General features: G+C 61.5%; 2 protein-coding genes across 3 annotated transcripts; one reads left to right on the top strand and one right to left on the bottom strand.

Annotated features, from left to right (window-relative positions):
* Positions 1-1,408: 1,408 nt before the first annotated feature.
* Positions 1,409-7,743, bottom strand: NOC4L (nucleolar complex associated 4 homolog). Its single transcript, XM_016924672.4, has 15 exons — positions 7,545-7,743; positions 7,157-7,277; positions 6,466-6,572; positions 4,742-4,849; positions 4,348-4,497; positions 4,143-4,242; positions 4,016-4,050; positions 3,460-3,510; positions 3,227-3,338; positions 2,880-2,940; positions 2,553-2,663; positions 2,277-2,437; positions 2,093-2,175; positions 1,716-1,829; positions 1,409-1,631 (listed from the first exon to the last, which is right to left on the bottom strand). Exons 1-15 carry the CDS (start codon positions 7,659-7,661, stop codon positions 1,512-1,514), a joined length of 1,551 nt encoding a protein of 516 aa, XP_016780161.2. The 5' UTR covers positions 7,662-7,743; the 3' UTR covers positions 1,409-1,511.
* Positions 7,744-7,817: 74 nt separating this feature from the next.
* DDX51 (DEAD-box helicase 51) lies at positions 7,818-14,389 on the top strand. Of its 2 annotated transcripts, none has more exons than XM_016924669.4 (15): positions 7,818-8,157; positions 8,241-8,413; positions 9,233-9,383; positions 9,689-9,834; positions 9,921-9,992; positions 10,155-10,261; positions 10,505-10,613; positions 10,691-10,836; positions 11,091-11,280; positions 11,376-11,491; positions 11,572-11,688; positions 11,912-12,013; positions 12,187-12,250; positions 12,342-12,476; positions 12,897-14,389. In XM_016924669.4, the coding sequence occupies exons 1-15, from the start codon at positions 7,854-7,856 to the stop codon at positions 13,089-13,091; spliced, it is 2,127 nt and encodes a 708-aa protein (XP_016780158.2). In that variant the 5' UTR covers positions 7,818-7,853; the 3' UTR covers positions 13,092-14,389. The 2 variants fall into 2 exon arrangements, with proteins under 2 accessions (XP_016780158.2, XP_016780160.2); XM_016924671.4 differs by having other exon boundaries at positions 12,813-14,389.
* Positions 14,390-17,830: the final 3,441 nt, after the last annotated feature.

The following is a 17,830-nucleotide window of genomic DNA, read 5'->3' as shown; positions in this document are numbered from 1 at the left end:
ACGGGCCCTGTCTGCCCTGCTGCAGCGGGAGTGCTGAGAGGGCCCGGGCGGGACAGCATGAAGAGTGGGGAAGGAGGGGCGCCTGTGCAGGACTACCACGCACGGGGTACCAGGGAAGGCCTCCCGGGGGGACGGGGACGGGGCGTTCAAACCAGGGCAACACAGGGAAAAGCGGCAGAGGCCACAGCTGTGGCTGGTGCAAAGGCCCTGGGGCAGGAGCCAGTTCACTTGAGGAGCCCGCTGGGGCAGAGGGAAGCAGCCAGGGGGATGCTGGGAGCAGAGGCACCATCTCCACCATCACTCTGCCCCCCAAAACCCCGCTGGGCACACGGAGGGTCCCGGCCAATGCTGGGCCGGCAGGGTGACACCCCCAAGCCACGGCCAAGGCACTCCCCGCCCTCCCCAGCCACACCCACGCGCACCAATCTCTGTTCCAGTGCCCCATCCCACCCCGTCCTCGAATAAGCAGACTGTCAAAAGGAAACTGGGGGTCACTGTGTAGACAGAAAACCTAGTTTGTTTGGTATAAATTTGGTTCCCTAAAAATAAACACCCCAATAACAAGGCTGTGCTGCAGCCGGACCAGCGCCTCCCACAGCGGGGGAAACTCCACTGCAGCTGGACCAGGGCCTCCCACGGGGGTGGGGGCAGGGAACTCCAGAGGGGCCCAGGCACTGCCTGTAACTCTACGCAGCATCTACCCGGAACTCTACGCAGCACCCACCCGGAATTCTACACACCATCCACCCAGAACTCCACGCGGCATCCACCCGGGGCCTCGCGGGGCTCCCAGAACAAAGGCCAGATCGGCAGGACACAGCCAGCGTGGGATGCTGACACTCACAGGAACCCCCGACTCACACCAACCCCCCACTGACAGCAACACCCCCCACTCAAACCAACCTCCCATTCACACTAATCCTAACCCACCCCACACACACACCACCCCCCCATTCACACCAACTCTCCCCTCACACCAACACCCCCTACTCACAACCAAACTCCCCCCAGTCACACTGACCCCCCCACTCCCACCACCTCCCCTCACTCCCACACACACCATACCCGTATACACCACCATACACCTCCCACCACAACTGACCCAGGCAGAGAGAACCCCCCCACCCCTGCTCCCTCCCGGGTGTCTGGAGTGTAACCTCAGCAGAGGCCCCAAGCTCTGCCAACAGGGAGGTCACTGGGGCCAGCGGGTGAGGGAGGCTGGGTGACCGGTGACACTGGTGGGCTGGAGGCCCTGGGAAAGACCACGCCTCAGGTTCCCCACCATCCCCTCCCAGGCTGTGGAGTCGGCAGGGGCCTCGCTTTGCCGTGTGCCTGGTGGGCTCGGGCAGATGTGAGGCCCTCGGCCTGGCAGAGGCATCCAGCCGCCCCAGTCCACACTCCCTGAGCCTTTCTCCTGCAAAAACATTTATTCACAGGTGGGCCGGGGTCAGCTGAGATTTATTCACAGGTGGGCCGGGGTCAGCTGAGATTTATTCACAGGTGGGCCAGGGTCAGCTGAGCGTGAAGTGCTGGGCACAGAGTTCACCCGGCCGTCCCAGCAGGCCCTGGGCTGGGATAAACTCCAGCGGCACCGGCTCGGGCCCCTTCTTCTTCAGGTCCCGCTCAAAGATCTGCAAAGCACAAAGCACGGCGGCTCTCAGGCTTGGCTCAGTGCCCTGTGGCCCAGACCCTCGCACCCCGGCCCAGTTCCGCACCTCGTAGGCCGTGAGCTCCAGCAGTGGCGCGATGCTGACCTCAGGCACGGACAGGGCCTGGTTGATGACGCTGGCGGCTTTGGACACCTCAGGGTGGTAGTGGCGCTGGAGGGCCTGGGGCAGTAGGGCCGTTAAGAGGCAGCTGCCCCAGGCCCCCGCCCTGTGCCCCCAGCCATGGCCTCCCTGTGCTCCCAACCAGAGTGGGCAGGGTCAGGACGGAGCCATGTGAGAAGGCCAAGCACCAAGCACCCACAAACCCAGGTGGCCAGCTGGGGACGCAACATGAGGCTATGCGGGAGGTGGCATGGGGAGCTGGGCTTTCTGAGGGGCCGAAGGATGGCTCGGGAGGCCCCAGGGTGTGGCAGCAGCGCCCTCACCTGAAGCTCCCACAGGGAGCTCTCCAAGGCCCGGCTCTGGGCTGGGTCCTCCTCTCCAGGGTCGTAGGGGTCGGCGTCCAACTCTAGGAATGAGACGCGGGCCCTTGTCTGCCGTCCACCTCCCCAGGGCACCAGGCACCCCCGCCCCAGCTCCAGCCCAGCCTCCGAGGGCCCCGCAACTCACCAGGGCCGTGTGGACGGTGCACGAGGACCCGGCAGGCAGGGTGCCGGCGCAGCAGGTTACAGATGAAAGGCAGGACCATGAGCAGGGCCTCAGGGGGAGCCGTCAGGGCCAGGCGGGCCAGCCGCTTGGCGAAGGCGGCCACCAGGTAGGCGGGGAGGTGGCTGGGCAGGGCAGTGGTTGTGAGACAGGGCCCGGACTGCTAGCCCCCACCACCCTCCCCTGGCCCCAGGCTGCAGCCGCACAGAGCAGGGCAGAGCCAGGTGCCCTGGTACTCACGAGGAGGACAGGAAGAGGTCAGCCAGGTGGAAGAAGCGGGCGCGGTACTTGACGTGAAAGACAGAGGGGTCCAAGAGGCCGTAGAGCTTCCGGTAGAAGTCGGGGTACTCCCTGCGGGCCGGGGGGAAGGAGCAGTGGATGGAGCAGGGCCCGGGAACTGAGGCCTCCAAGGCCAGGGTCTCACTCGGCGCCCCTTCCTCCCGCCCAGGGACTCCAACACCATGGCCTGTGAGGACAGCGGGGACCCCGTGGGGCAGGGTGGGAAGGGGACAGAGGAGCAGGGCTGGGCAGACTGGGAAGAAGACCTGCACCCCTGGCGACACTCACAGGTTGTGTTTGTGAATCAAGATGAACAGCCCGTTCAAGGCCAAGAGGCTGAGGGCCCCCCCTGCAGACAGACAGACACAGGCTGGAGCTGCAGTGACCTCGCTCCCACCCTACCCCCTGCCCATACTGAGTATAAGTCTGTGGAGTGTGGCCTCTGCCCCTGCTGTCCCCTCCCACAGCCCCCACGGACACAAAGCTGGAGACCACATGCAGGGCAGGGGAGTGGGGGGTGGAGGCAGTGGGATCGGGGAAGAGGAGCTGCGGGGTGGGGGTTGGGGGTGTGAGCGAGGCGGCCGCACTCACCGAGGGGATTAGGGGTGTGGTATGAGTGAGGCGGCCGCACTCACCGAGGTCGCAGGCGCGGGTGAGGAAGTCGATCATGAGCGTGGGCTGCGCCAGCTGCGGCAGGATGGCGTCATGCACAATCAGCAGCACCTTCTTGTAGAGGCTGAGGGGCAGCTGGGCGGGGGCCGGCAGGTGGGGGTGAGGGGCGGCTGGGCAGGGGCCGGCGGGTCGGGGTGAGTCCTCCGCCCTGGGGGAGACCCGGATGCCGCCCCCGCCCCCCCGGCCTGGCCCCTACCTTGTGCTTGAGGAAGCTGAGCCACATGGCCTGGAAAACCCTCCTGTGCTCCTGCAACGGGGTCCAGACTGCACTCGCCGCCCTCCCCACCCCAGACCAGAGCCCGAGCAGCTGCCAGGGCACCCCGAAGCCCAGCCTGAGCCAACACAAGCCTGCTCTCCACTTTTCTGACCCTGCCTTCCCTCTTCCTGTCCCTATTCAAGTCAGGTACACCTCGCCCTCGAGGCTGGAGTCTCAGAACAGCCAAGAAAGCAGCTTTGGCAAGACCATGGCCAAGAGGGGGGCTGCGCCCAACACAGCCCACGGGGCCCACAGGTGGCACCAGAGGCTTGACTCCAAGAGGCGGCGGTGGCCTCTGACCCAAGGGAGGGCCCCGAGTTCACAGGTCTCGTCACCTCCCACACTTCTTTGAGTGACCTGGTGGCCGTGCAAGCTGCCACCTGTACCCTGGGAGTTTCCTCTGGTGAGGAAGGCGGCAGCCTCCATGGGGTCTCACATGCACCCCACACACACCCCCAAACCCGGGAGGGTGCCCGGCTCTCCAGAAGCAACTCACCTTCAGGTGAGCAACCTTCCAGGTGTCCCACAGCTCTGCAGGGAAAGCGAGGGCAAAGGTCACCTGACCCGCAGGGGAGGCAGACCAAGGCTCAGCCCTGTCCGCCCCTGACTCTCAGCACACTCACCCGCCCGCTTCACATAGAAGTTGGAGACGGTGGGCTCCCGGCGGGGCAGGCTCACGGCAGACAGCAGCGTAAAGGCGTTGTTCCAAAAGGTGGGGGGCACCTGCGGAGCCTGGCCTGAGTGCCTGAGCGCCTGGATGCCGCCCCCCAGTCCCTGCCTCCCTGGGAGGCAACAGCATGATGCTGGCGACAGGACCCCATCACCCACCTCGGGGTGCTGGCCAGTGACCCGGGCCACGGCATCCACGGCTGCCTGCATGGTGTGGTAGCGGGTGTCGTCGTAGTCCAGGTACTCCCGGAACTGGGACAGGAGCAGGCTCTGGTCCTCCTCAGGAGACAGCAGGCCTCCCACCACCAACTAGGGGCAAGGACCAGTGAGCAGCCCTGCTCGGCCCAGCATACGCCAGCAAGGTCCAGGCAGGCAGCCCTGCCCCATCGAGCCCCCCAGGCAGACTCCTCCTGGTTGGGTGGGCCACAGGAGCCGCAGGAGTGTCCCAGCCAACAGCCAGGCTCAGCTCAGCAGGCCCCTCCCCCACTACGGGGCCATCCTGGGATCTGGCCAGCCAGCCAGGCCCTCTGGGAGTCCCCAGCAAGGCCCTCACCTTGAAGAGCTCTCGGGGGAACAGGTAGTTGCCTTCCCACTTGGACTTCTCCAGGGGGTGCGCTCCTTCCAGCTGCACGAACTTCATGAGTGCGCTGAGGGCCAGCTCCTGGGAAGGGGGCAGTGCAGGGTGGCTGTGATGCCCTCACCCCACGGATGGGCCCAGAGCTCAGCCCAGTCAGGGAGCCCCTCACATCTAGGCCCAGGGCTGAGAAAAGGGCGGCCGGGCCTTCTCTTGCTCCACATGCCACCAGATGCCACTCTGGGCTTCCGTGTCCCACCCATGATGTAGAGATGACAAGAGCTCTAGTTAAAGAGATCCAGTGCTCACGACAGAGTCTGGCGGGGGAAGGGTACACAGCCCAGGTCTGCTTTATGGGCCACCTGACTGCTCTCTCGTCACCTGTGTCACGGGAATGCCACCATAACCCTTGGGAACAGCTGTGAAAACACAGGCGTGTGATGCCAGCGTGGTGCCCAACTCAGACCCAGGCTCGGAAGCTCTCATCTCGGAGTGGCAAACACAGTGCTTTCAGGGCCCAGGCAAATGACACCACAAAGCAAAAGAGCCACGTGCGGGATGACAGGAGCACACGGCTGTCTCAGAGCTGTCTCTGACTCTCCCTCCAGCCAATCGCAGCCATGAACAAACTTAGACCCCGTGTTGACAGAACTGATTATTTCTTTCTGAGAAGGTGGAAACTGGTTATTTTCATGTGGTATCTCCCCAACATTTAAAAGTCTGCAGCTCGGCTATAATTACAGACAGACGTGTCGGCGAGGATGTGGAGTATGGAACCCTCAAATGCTGCCAGGGGGAGTGTAAGATAGCGCAGCTACTATGGAAAACAGTCTTGTAGTTCCTCATAACATTAAAAACGCAGCTGCTGTGTGGCCTTGTAATTCCACTGATAAGGCATATTCAAGCAAAAGAAACATCACACAAAAGTTTGTACGCGAACGTTCACAGTCCGCTGTTCGTAACAGCCAAAGGTGGAAACGACCCAAATGCCCAGCAACATACGAGCGGCTGAACGATACGTGCTGTGCTATACGACGGGCTGCTACTCAGCCACAAAGAGAACCAACTTCGAACACACCGATGAGTGAAAGAAGCCACATACCGTATGATCCCCTTTATGAGGAGCGTCTAGAAAAAGCAAACCCATTGATCCAGAAAGTAACCACTGATCCAGTAGTGGTTGCCTGGGGCTGGGGGTGGAAAGGGGTGGGATATAGGAGCGATGTTAACTGGTACAGGATTTCTTTTCGGGGCGATAAAGATGTTCTGGGATAGTGGTAACCACTGCACAACACAGTAACAGATGCTAACTTCTCAGCTTTAAACAGTAAACTGTGTCTCAGTTATTCCTCATTACAGATTTTAAGAAAGCTCATAATGCACTCCCATGGCTGCAGACCACAGTGTGATCTAAGCAAACACATCTGTGGACTGGCACGAGGCTTGGTGTGCGTGCTCTATGCAAACACAGAGATCCCCGTGGATGCCACTGGAGATGGAACACGGATTCTGCGTCTTCAATATTCAGTACAGGACTCGATAGCCATGTTTCTGAATGGGACTGAACACCCACAGGGTGATGCTCCCATGAAGGAAGCAGCTTTGCCTGGACAATTGTGGGAGCCCCAGACCTCTGCTTTGTGGATAACCTGGGAGTGGGGGTGCAGGGGATGGACAAGGATGAGGCCAGCCCAATGACCCACCTTGACCTGAAAGGAGGGGTGGCCCAGGAGCTCTCCCAAGCGATTGCAGCAGCTGTGATAGCGGTGTCTCATCCACACCTTGTACTTCCGTGTGGCTCCCTGGGACCCTGCAGACAGGTTAGGGTGGTCAGCCCACATGAGGCCCACATATGCCACCCTGGGCCCAGCCCAAAATCTCAGGCCTGGCTCCACCCTCCCATTGTCTTCTACTCAGCCTCCGCAGGTGGAAACAGGTCGCTATGGCCCCCAGACCTGTGCTGGGACCAGCACATTCCCTGAGCCCTGCAAACAGGAAGAGCACCTCCTACCCCAGGACTGCCCCAGCCAAGCTGCCAGGAGCAGGATCCACATCCCCTCTCTTTACTCCAAGACCTGATGTCCCCAGGATGGGGACATAAAGGAAGCTCCGAGTTTAAGCGACCGTGTCAGGATCAGTCAACATCAAATTACAAAAGGGGTGCAAAGCACACAAAAAGTCGTACCTTGTCCATTGTTCATCTACACTCAGCTGCAGGGCACCCATGTCACCCCTGCCCCAACGCCACCATCCATCTTCCACGGTGGGCTTGGTGCGTCCTCCCACCAGCCTGCACGGCCTGTGCCAGGGTTGGGGGCGCTCATCCCATGGTGACAAAGCCTCCCTCCGACCCACGGAAAGAGAAGAGCAGCCCCGGGGCCCTCCAGGGCTCACCTGTCATGACCATCTCCTCAGAGGGCAGCTGGCCCACAAACAGCTCTCCCCGCTCCAGCAAGGCCCCGAAAAGACGGCTGCACGTGCGGACTGCTTCCTGGAACTCCTCCTGGTCCTCAGACTGCAGCAGAGGCGGCGGCGGGGTGCCGAGGCGGCGGCAGGGCGCCCAGCCGGCAAGTGTCACCTTCGCCCCTGCCTAGGCTGCCCCCAACCCGTTCCCTTCCCCCTCGGGACGCCAGCCCCGTCACCCCCGACCCGTGACCCACGCGCCTCCCACCCTGACCCTCCAACGCCGTCTCGGAACCTCCTGGGGACCTGCCGCCGCAGCCCCCCATTCAAGTCCCGCTCCCGTGCCGCGACTCCGGCCCTGCGACGCCGCCAGGCCCACCTGCAGCACGGCCAGGATGTCGAACACGGCGTTGGCCTCACTGCGGCTCGCCAGCACCGCCTCCAGCCGGCGGCCCAGAGCCCGGCGAACTCCCGCGGCGCCCGGCTCCCGCTCCATGCCGCCGCCAACACGGGACAACGCGGATTCTCAGCCGCCGGCGCTCCCGTGACGTCACCACGGCGCGTAGAACCCGACGTCATCTCTACGCGCCGTACCCCAACCCCGTCTTTCGCGCGGAGCCCGAGTCCCAGGCGTGCCGCCGACGTCATCGCAGCGCGCCACGCCCGAGTCCCAGGCGTGCCGCTGGCCATGGCGCTGTTCTACGTCGCGCGGTACCCGGGCCCCGATGCGGCAGCTGCGGCGGGGCCGGAGGGCGCGGAGGCCGGGGCGCACGGCAGGGCCCGCGCGCTGCTCGAGCGGCTGCAGAGCCGGGCCCGCGAACGGCAGCAGCAGCGGGAGCCCGCGCAGACCGAGGCGGCTGCACCGACCGAGCCGGCGACCAGGAGGCGACGGCGGCCCCGGCGGCGGCGGCGGGTGAACGACGCGGAGCCGGGGAGCCCGGAGGCGCCGCAGGGAAAGCGACGGAAGGCGGACGGCGAGGACGCGGGCGCAGGTGGGCCGCGGGGCGAGCGGGCTCCCTCTGGGGCGCCGGCGACTCGGTGCTGACGCGCTGCGGGGTGGGTGTCTGCCTCGCAGAAAGCGACGAGGAGGCGCCGGGGGAGCCCAGCGCAGGGAGCAGCGAGGAGGCGCCGGGGGAGCGCAGCGCCAGCGCCGAGGCGGCCCCAGATGGACGGGCCCTGGAGGAGGCGGCCGGACCCCTGGTCCCCGGCCTGGTGCTGGGGGGGTTCGGGAAGAGGAAGGCGCCGAAGGTGAGCGTCGGCGGGCGGGAGGGTGGTCGGCGTGAGAGGGTAGGCTGCGCGGATTCTTAAGTGCGGCGGTCGCCCCGGAAGGTTTCGTTCAGTGAATGTTCCCGGGTCACAGCCGCGCCTCGCTGCCAGGCCTGCAGTTTCATCGCCTAGGGGTCTGGATCTTGCACGTGCAGAGCTCCCGTTTCCTCTGCTAGGCTTGCCCCTGTCCTCCCGCCGCGCCGCGCCAGTTCTCCTGCAAGATGTGTTTGCGTGAACGTGCGGGGTTTCCTGCTGTGCGCTCACCGCCTCAGGAGTAAGTCAGAGGCCGTTCTGCAAGCCCCTGACCGTTGGTGTTTTTGCTTAACACGTGTAGTTTTCGGTAAAGAGATTTCCGACGAGACAGGTGAAGAAAGCGAGAAGTTTGGCAGAGTGCTCGGGCACCTTAGGTAGGGCAGGTGGAGGAGATTCTCTTTGAGTTGGGATGCAAAGACTTGAAGCCAGGTCAAGGTTGGGGGTTGGGGGTGCCAGGCAGAGGCCTCGAGGCAGGGACGCCGGCGTGGCTGGGGCAGGCGAGCGCCAGGTCACAGGACCTCCTGGCTGCGGGAGCGTGGATGCCACTGTGGGTTGATGGGAGGCTACAGAGTGAGTTTGCTCAGGGAGTGGCATCTGCTTTTACTGTTTAACTTCTGAAGGCTGTATGGAAAGCGCATCCTGGGGCTGAGAAGGAGCTGAAGACTACAGAGGTTTCCCCAGGCTCCCTCCCCCAGCTGCTTCCACCGTGGGCTTCTGCGCGAGAGCCTGGAAAGCGCTCACCTGGCCTCTCTTTCTTTTTGATGGCAGGTCCAGCCTTTCCTGCCAAGGTGGCTGGCTGAGCCTAACTGTGTCAGAAAGAATGTCACGGAAGATCTGGTTCCTATCGAGGACATCCCTGACGTCCATCCTGACCTGCAGAAGCAGCTGCGGGCACACGGCATCTCGTCCTACTTTCCAGGTGCCCCAGCCCCGGGCAGGCAGCTGAGGGAACACCTCCCTGGGCACCCACACACAAGGCTGTGAGTGGCCGTGGGTCAGGCGTCCCTGCCACATCGGTGCCAAGTGTGGTCTCAGCACCCTCAAGCTCATGGTTCCCACTTGGATCTCCTGAGGCTGGCGTTCCTCTGGGCCTTGGTGCCATCCCTCTGGGGAGCGGTTCCCAGGCCTCCAGCAGAGCAGCCCAGCCCAGAGGTCACAGGCAGGGAAGCAGCAGGCCTAGGCCTAGGCGTAAACACGACTTCTCTCTCGCCTTTCCTCATCCAGTCCAGGCAGCTGTGATTCCCGCCCTCCTGGAGAGCGCAGCCTGTGGGTTTCTGGTGGGCAGAGGCGGCTACCGGCCTAGCGACCTCTGTGTTTCTGCCCCAACAGGCAGTGGGAAGACACTGGCCTTCGTCATCCCTGTGGTGCAGGTCTGTGTGAGGGTCCCCTTTCTCTACAGCGGGTGTGCAGAGGACAGGTAACAGCCTTGCTGACGCAGGCGCCCCTTCCCCCTCAGGCCCTGCTTTCGAGAGTGGTCTGCCACATCCGTGCCCTGGTTGTGCTGCCCACCAAGGAGCTGGCCCAGCAGGTATGTGGACCCTAGACCTGGAGTGTGGCACCGCCCGCCTCAGCTTCCCTGCTGAGTGCACAGCGATCAGCCCCTGGGGGACCCAGATTAGATCTGGGGTCCTTTTTGCTGCAGTAGGTGGACACCAGCTACCTCCAGGCCAGTGACAGACTTCTCCTGCAGGTGAGCAAAGTTTTCAACATCTACACAGATGCCACACCTCTGAGAGTCTCCCTGGTTACGGGACAGAAGTCTCTGGCCAAGGAGCAGGAGAGCCTCGTCCAGAAAACGTAGGTTGTGTCAGGGTGCGGGTTTTTCAGGGGGTCCCTGCTCAGCCCTGCAGGTGGCCTGAGGCACCGTGGGAGCAGAGGAGGGGCCAGCATCTTTAACCATCTGTTCCCGTGAAGAGAAGGAGCTCCCACCCGCCCCCTTCCCATGTGGGGTGGAGTCGGGGCTATGGGGCGAGGCAGCGTCTTGCTATCCGGAAGCCCTTGAGAAAGCTTCCTTCTCTCGAGCCGCTCTCTGGTCTGTAGAGGTGATGGGTACCGCTGCTTGGCTGACATCGTGGTAGCCACCCCCGGCCGCCTGGTGGACCACATCGACCAGACCCCAGGATTCAGCCTCCAGCAGCTCCGCTTCCTGGTATGTCCCCGCCCCAGGGGCCTGGGCTTTGAGCTCAGGGCCGCGCCACCCAGTCCCGGGCTCCCTGTCTCCTGCAGGTTATCGACGAGGCTGACCGGATGATTGACAGCATGCATCAGTCCTGGCTGCCGCGGGTGGTGGCGGCCGCCTTCCAGAGCGAGGACCCCGCGGACCCCTGTGCCCTGTTCCAGCGAAGGCAGGCCCAGGCTGTGACAGCCGCCAGGTATCCAGCAGCACTCCCAGGTGCTGGCCTCCCCTGAGCAGAGTCCTCTGCACACAGCTCTCCTTCCTTAATGCCCAGAGATAAGGCTGGCTTGAGCTCTGGTGCACAGAACCGCATCGTTCTGTCACGTGAGCTGGACCCACCTTGCTCCTGGTCTGCGGCAGTCTCTACAGTGCATAGCGTGAGGAATCCTGTTCCCTGGAGGTTCGGGGCAGCCACTGGTAGGGTGCCAGCAACACCTCCTTCTCTTCCAGCACCTGCTGTCCCCAGATGCCCCTGCAGAAGCTGCTCTTCTCAGCTACTCTGACCCAGAACCCTGAAAAGCTGCAGCAGCTTGGCCTCCACCAGCCCCGGCTTTTCTCCACAGGGCTAGCACACAGGGGCCTGGAAGATACAGATGGGGACGGGGATTCGGGGAAGTATGCCTTTCCTGTTGGGCTCACGGTGAGTGGGATACCATGTGGGCAGAGGGTTGCACTGGGAGCCTGGGGCCCCTAACCAATCCTCACCTCCACCCCGACCCCCTGCCGTCCCTGTAGCACCACTACGTGCCCTGCAGCCTCAGCTCTAAGCCGCTGGTCGTCCTGCACCTGGTCCTGGAGATGGGCTTCTCGAGGGTTCTCTGCTTCACTAACTCCCGAGAGAACTCCCACAGGTGAGGCCCCGGCTGGGCGGGGGTGGCAGAGGTGGCCTCTGGTCCCAGCATCACTTGGCTGCAGCCTTCTCTCTGCCTAGGCTCTTCCTGCTGGTGCAAGCTTTTGGGGGTGTGGACGTGGCTGAGTTCTCCTCGCGCTATGGGCCTGGCCAGAGGAGGATGATCCTGAAGCAGTTTGAACAGGGGAAGATCCAGCTGTGAGTTCCTGGGCAGGGGCAAGGCCTCTGTGGGGTGGGGTTGCCCACTCCAGGGTCAGCCTGGGGCTCTCTAAAAGGTGCTTCCTTCTGCAAATGGGCTTCCTGTGCCCCGGCCCCATGGCAGCCAGTTCCCAGAAAGGCCTGAGCTGCCCCCCGCAGGGCCGGTGCTGCCACGGCCCCTGCTCCTGGCACATCGGGCCCACAGTGCTGTGTGTCCCGGCAGGCTCATCAGCACGGACGCCACCGCGCGAGGCATCGACGTGCAGGGTGTGGAGCTGGTGGTGAACTACGACGCCCCCCAGTACCTGAGAACCTACGTGCACCGGTGAGCCCCGGCGCAGCGGCCACTGGGGGGTCTGGGGCTTTGTGAGCTCCTGGGCGTTGATGTGGGACTGTCTTGCCTGGCTTGGGGTGGGGTTGGTGTGGAGAGAAGCTGTCGTTCCGTCAGACTCTTGAAGGCTCAGGGGCCGGTCTGGAGATAGCTGTGTTTGATTCCAGGGTTGGGAGGACAGCTCGCGCTGGGAAAACTGGACAGGCCTTCACACTGCTCCTGAAAGTGCAGGTGAGGCTGCGAGGGTCTTGGGAGTTTCTGCTGTTGGAGGGTGTTAAGGGGCTGGCCCAAGAACCCCCTTCCACCATGAGCTTCCCTCTAGGAGAGGAGATTCCTCCGGATGCTAACTGAAGCTGGGGCACCTGAGTTGCAGCGGCACGAGCTCTCCAGCAAGCTGCTGCAGCCGCTGGTTCCTCGGTACGAGGAGGCCCTGTCCCAGCTGGAGGAGTCTGTCAAGGTAAGGGCACCAGAGTCCGGCATGAAACCCTCTGGGGAGGGCGTTTGCAGAGAGAGCGTCGTCACCACACGTGGAGAAAAGAGAGAAAAAGAGGAAAGCGAGAAGGCAACAGAGGGTCACACAAGTTGTCCTCGAGCTTCTGGCCCAAGGGCGGGGAGCCCCTGGGCACCAGTGGTGGAAACACATGGCCCCAGGGAGGGCTGTCAGCGGGGCCAGGGCCTGGTTTCTGCATGCACAGGGCTTCCTGTCCTCAGGGTTCCAGGGGCAGAGCCCGGGGCCCCACAGACGATGAGGGGACAGAGTGTGTGGTGCTGAGCCCTCCCCTTTCCTCCACAGGAAGAGCGCAAGCAGAGGGCGGCCTAGGCTGGGGCTCAGAGGGCCGGAGGGACTGAATGCTCACCACCCTGACCCTCCTTCCAGAGCAGTGCTGATCACTGGATCCTGTATGTGAGGAAAGGAATCCCCCAGTGGACACAGCCTTCCTCCCCAGGCACATGGTCTCTGCGCCAGGCAGCCCGGGCATCAGAGCTCAAGCACCCGCCCCGACTGGAGACTTTAGGGCTTGTCACTTTCAGAGTGTGGAGGTCAGGATGGCTGCGGGCAATGAAGCCTTAGTAAAACGGTGAAAAGTACTCCCAGACGGACACGGGCACCTGTCATGCTTTTGGCTGAGAGTTGGGGGCATTAACCTTGAGCTAATGTTAAAAATCAAGCTCTTGGCCAGGCATGGTGGCTCATGCCTGTAATTCCAGCACTTCGGGAGGCCAAGGCGGGTGGATCACCTGAGGTCAGGAGTTCGAGACCAGCCTGACCAACATGGAGAAACCCTGTCTCTACTAAAAATACAAAATTAGCCAGGCATGGTGGTGCATGCCTGTAATCCAGCTACTTGGGAGGCTGAGGCGGAAAAATGGCTTGAACCCGGGAGGTGGAGGTTGCAGTGAGCTGAGATTGCGCCACTGCACTCCAGCCTGGGCAACAAGAGCAAAACTCCGTCTCAAAAAAAAAAAAAAAAAAATTGCCGGGCGCGGTGGCACACGCCTATAATCCCAGCACTTTGGGAGGCCGAGGCAGGTGGATCACAAGGTCAGGAGATAGAGACCATCATTGCTAACATGGTGAAACCCCGTCTCTACTAAAAATACAAAAAAAAAAAAAAAAAAAAAAACAACTAGCCAGGCGTGGTGGTGGGCACCTATAGTCCCAGCTACTCGGGAGGCTGAGGCAGGAGAATGGCGTGAACCCAGGAGGCGGAGCTTGCAGTGAGCCGAGACTGCGCCACTGCACTCCATCCTGGGCAACAGAGTGAGACTCCGTCAAAAAAAAAAGCTCTCCTCCCCAGATTTGTGAACCTTGTGATTGTTCAGTGGACACCTCACGTATTGCTGGTGGGAAGGTCACATGTGGAGACAGCTGGGCAAAGCCTTGGGGCGTTAAACAGAGTCACTCATGACCCAGCACTTCCTCTCCTATGCACCTTGTATACCCCAGATCAGTGAAACCTATATCCACACAGAAACGTACACAAATCTCTCAGCAGCATTGTTCACAGTAGCCAAAAACTAGAAACCACATGTCCGTCAGCTGATGAATGGAGAATAAAACGTGGGAAATCCACACCAGGAGAGAAAAAGGAGCGAGGCACCAGCACGGGCACCACGTGGATGAACCCGGAACCTGACGCTAAGTGAAGGAAGCCTCTGGAACCCGACGCTAACTGAAGGAAGGCTCCGGCTATAGGGCGTGTCCCAGGCACAGCCAGAGATTGAAGGGTGCCGGGACCGGGAGTTGGTGGGGGTTGGGGCTGGGGACACAGTGGCCAGTGTGTGGGTTTGTTTTGGGGATGATGAAAATGTTCTTAGATTGTATGTGGTGATGGCTGCTCACCTCTATAAACCTTTTACTAAAAACCACGGACTGGGTGGATACAGTGTGTGAATTCTCTCAGTCCAGTGCTTTGTTTGAAAAAGGTGGATGATGCCAACATCACTAACCGCCAGGGAGACGCAGGCCATGGCCACACCCGGCTCACTGGAGTTGTGAGGATGGGAACACCAGCCCACCCCCCTCAGTTCAGACCTCAGCTTAGATGCAAAGAATGTCTGGGATGGGGACTGGCAGCTGATGAGAGATGCAACCACTGAACCTGTGGACTGTGTTCAAACAAATGCCAGCAGAACACAAAAGGCGACTGTTATAGGAGGCAGAAAGAAATGATTTAGGTAGACAGGGTAAAGCCAGTCCCCAGCAGAAAACTTGCCTTTTAACAAACAGCAGCTCAAAAATAGCTCCCTTTCTAACCTTTGGGTTCAAAATCACTTCTCACAACAAGCAGCCAGAAAGCAGACCGTGAATCACAGATGAGACAGCTCGGGCACAGAAGGAGTGCGGGGGGTCTCCTGGGTGATCACCAAACTTCACACTTCCACAATGGGCCCCAGTAAAACAGTGGACCCTAATAAGCACATTCCCGTCCCCTTAGGCGCACTAAGGGAAGCTAAAAGCAGACTGTGAGGGGTGCCTGTAACCCCAAGAAGATGTCTGGGAGCAGACCCAGAGACCCTCCCAGAAAAGTGTCACAGAGCAGCACAGACTAAGAGTCTGACAGAAACTAACTATACAAATAGCACACCTTGTCCCAGCTAAATCCCTGGGCCCTGGGAGGACAAGACATCCCTCCTCTAACTCCTCGTCACTAGCCCATTTATAAAAACCTTGACAGGCCGGGCGCGGTGGCTCACACCTATAATCCCAGCACTTTGGGAGGCTGAGGCAGGCGCATCACCTGAGGTCAGGAAATCGAGACCATCCTAGCCAACATGGTGAAACCCCATCTCTACTAAAAATACAAAACTTAGCAGAGCGTGGTGGCGTGTGCCTGGAGTCCCAACTACTCAAGAGGCTAAGGCAGGAGAATCACTTGCCCGGGAGGTGGAGGTTGCAGTGGGCCAAGATCAGCCCACTGCACTCCAGCCTGGCGACAGAAAAAAAAGAAACCTTGACATCTTTACTACAACTTAGCAACCCGCTCAGGCCCCCTCTGCAACGGAGAGCTCTTCTTTCTTTTTGCTTATTAAACTTCTGCTCCAAACTCACTGTGTGTGTGTGTGTTTGTGTGTCTGCGACCTCGATCTCCTTGGCCATGAGACCAAGAATCTTGGTATTTACCCCAGGCCACAAGGCTGCTTCACGATGATTGCCATTTATCGGGGATTGATAGTGGCTCAGTGCTGCTGGGTTCGCAGACATAAGATGTGGGCCTGGCCCCACACACGGGAGGTGGGAGGAGCAGGCACCATGGGCACACTCGGGAGGTGGGAGGAGCGGGCACCGGGGAACACTTGGGAGGTGGGAGGAGTGGGCACCGTGGGCACACTCGGGAGGTAGGAGGAGCGGGCACCGGGGCACACTCGGGAGGTGGGAGGAGCAGGCACCATGGGCACACTTGGAAGGAGGAGCGGGCACCGGGGCACACTCAGGTGGGAGGAGTGGGCACCATGGACACACTTGGGAGGTAGGAGGAGCGGGCACCAGGGCACACTCGGGAGGTGGGAGGAGCGGGCACCATGGGCACACTTGGGAGGTAGGAGGAGCGGACACCGGGGCACACTCGGGAGGTGGGAGGAGCAGGCACCATGAGCACATGGGAGGTAGGAGGAGCGGGCACCGGGGCACACTCGGGAGGTGGGAGGAGGGGCACCATGGGCACACTTGGGAGGTAGGAGGAGCGGACACCGGGGCACACTCGGGAGGTGGGAGGAGCAGGCACCATGGGCACACTTGGAAGGAGGAGCGGGCACCGGGGCACACTCAGGTGGGAGGAGCGGGCACCATGGGCACACTTGGGAGGTAGGAGCGGGCACCGGGGCACACTCCGGAGGTGGGAGGAGGGGCACCATGGGCACACTCGGGGAGGTAGGAGCAGGCACCAGGGCATCTGCAGTGCATTGGGCAGGCCCGTCCCGGCCCTTCCACAGTGGCACGGGGGCCTGGATCCTTCCCCAGAGTTTCGAGATGTGAGAGGGGAGAGGAGTGGGAGGGACAGCAGCTGAGCACACGAAGAGGTGGGAGGGGCAACAGGACAGAGCTGTTGGTGATGGTGGGGACCAGGCGAGAGGGGGTGGGGTGGGGGCTGAGGGGTGTGCTGGGGCCATGCCGGCGGCAGGATGGTGGGCACTCACCTGCTGGGCTACCAGCTGCTGAGGGCTCAGGCAGGCGTCCGTGGCTGGGCCTCGAGGGCTCTTTGCGACCTTCACGGAGCACAGAATAGGGAGGAGGGACCTTCAATGTGCAGTGTGGGCCTGAGCTGTCCACACATTCCCGTCTCCTTACCTCTACGGAGGAAGGGGGTAGGTCTTGAAAGTAGGATAATGACAGCAAGGAGCACAGCAGCCACTGGCCTGACCCCGTGTGGCCATGTGGGAGGGGCACAGTGTGAGCTGCCCCTACCTGCATATAGGCCTGCACTGGCGCGGTCCCCATGGCCTCGGGAACCTGAAACATGGGGGACGGCAGAAACAGTGCTTTCCTGGTGGGCCGCGGAGGGTAGGCCACTCTCCTGGCGGGCTGCAGTGGAAGGCTGCTCTTGGCTGTTGGCCGGTTGGCTGCTAGGCCTGAACTGTGACTTGCTGGGTATTCATCTATGAACTCAAAGGACAGGCCTTAGAGAAAGAGCTGGAAGACGGCAGAGCCATGGAGGGGCGGCCAACCCCTCCTTCACCTTTCCAGACATGGGTGTTCCGCATGGCCCTGTGCATTCTAGTTGCTGGGAGACTCTAGGGCGAGTCGGACGGGTCTGGCCCTCCAGGAGCGAGGTCTGCCCTGTCAGGAAGGCAGAGCAAGGCTGGCCGCAAGTGGCTCATGCCTGTAATCCCAGCACTTTGGGAGACCGAGGCAGGTGGATCACCTGAGGTCAGGAGTTCGAGACCAGCTTGGCCAACATGGTGAAACCCCATGTCTACTAAAAATACAAAAATTAGCTAGGTGTGGTGGCAGATGCCTGTAATCCCAGCTACTCGGGAGCCTGAGGTGGGAGAATTGCTTGAACCTGGGAGGTGGAGATTGCAGTGAGCCAAGATTGCACCACTGTACTCCCGCCTGGGTGACAGAACGAGACTCTGTCTCAAAAAAAAAAAAAAAAAAAAAAAAAAAAAAGGAAGGCAGAGTGAGTCCACCTGCCAGGTAACAGGCAGGGTCCCGGGTCTGGAAGGCCCACAGCCATCCCCACTCAAACTGTCATAGCCCCCCCCATCAGCCCCGGCTCCAAGGAGATGGTCCTTGTCACTGGATAGATGCAAACTCGGGCAATCAAGAGGTGGACCCACAGGCTCAGCTGGGCCCGGTCTCCGCAGGAG

Source organism: Pan troglodytes, chromosome 10 (genome assembly GCF_028858775.2).
Source record: "Pan troglodytes isolate AG18354 chromosome 10, NHGRI_mPanTro3-v2.0_pri, whole genome shotgun sequence".
NCBI lineage: Eukaryota > Metazoa > Chordata > Mammalia > Primates > Hominidae > Pan > Pan troglodytes.
The sequence above is the reverse complement of the archived record's forward strand: the minus strand, read 5'-3'. Positions and strand labels throughout refer to the sequence as shown.

Excerpts from the sequence above, each read along its gene's own strand:
- NOC4L (XM_016924672.4), bottom strand. The coding sequence starts at position 7,661 with ATGGAGCGGGAGCCGGGCGCCGCGGGAGTTCGCCGGGCTCTGGGCCGC. Across the intron at positions 6,573-7,156 it reads TGAGGAGATGGTCATGACAG|GGTCCCAGGGAGCCACACGG; the intron begins GTGAGCCCTGGA and ends ACCTGTCTGCAG. Across the intron at positions 4,243-4,347 it reads TCACTGGCCAGCACCCCGAG|GTGCCCCCCACCTTTTGGAA; the intron begins GTGGGTGATGGG and ends CAGGCTCCGCAG.
- DDX51 (XM_016924669.4), top strand. The coding sequence starts at position 7,854 with ATGGCGCTGTTCTACGTCGCGCGGTACCCGGGCCCCGATGCGGCAGCT. Across the intron at positions 8,414-9,232 it reads GGAAGAGGAAGGCGCCGAAG|GTCCAGCCTTTCCTGCCAAG; the intron begins GTGAGCGTCGGC and ends TTTTGATGGCAG. Across the intron at positions 12,014-12,186 it reads CTGAGAACCTACGTGCACCG|GGTTGGGAGGACAGCTCGCG; the intron begins GTGAGCCCCGGC and ends GTTTGATTCCAG.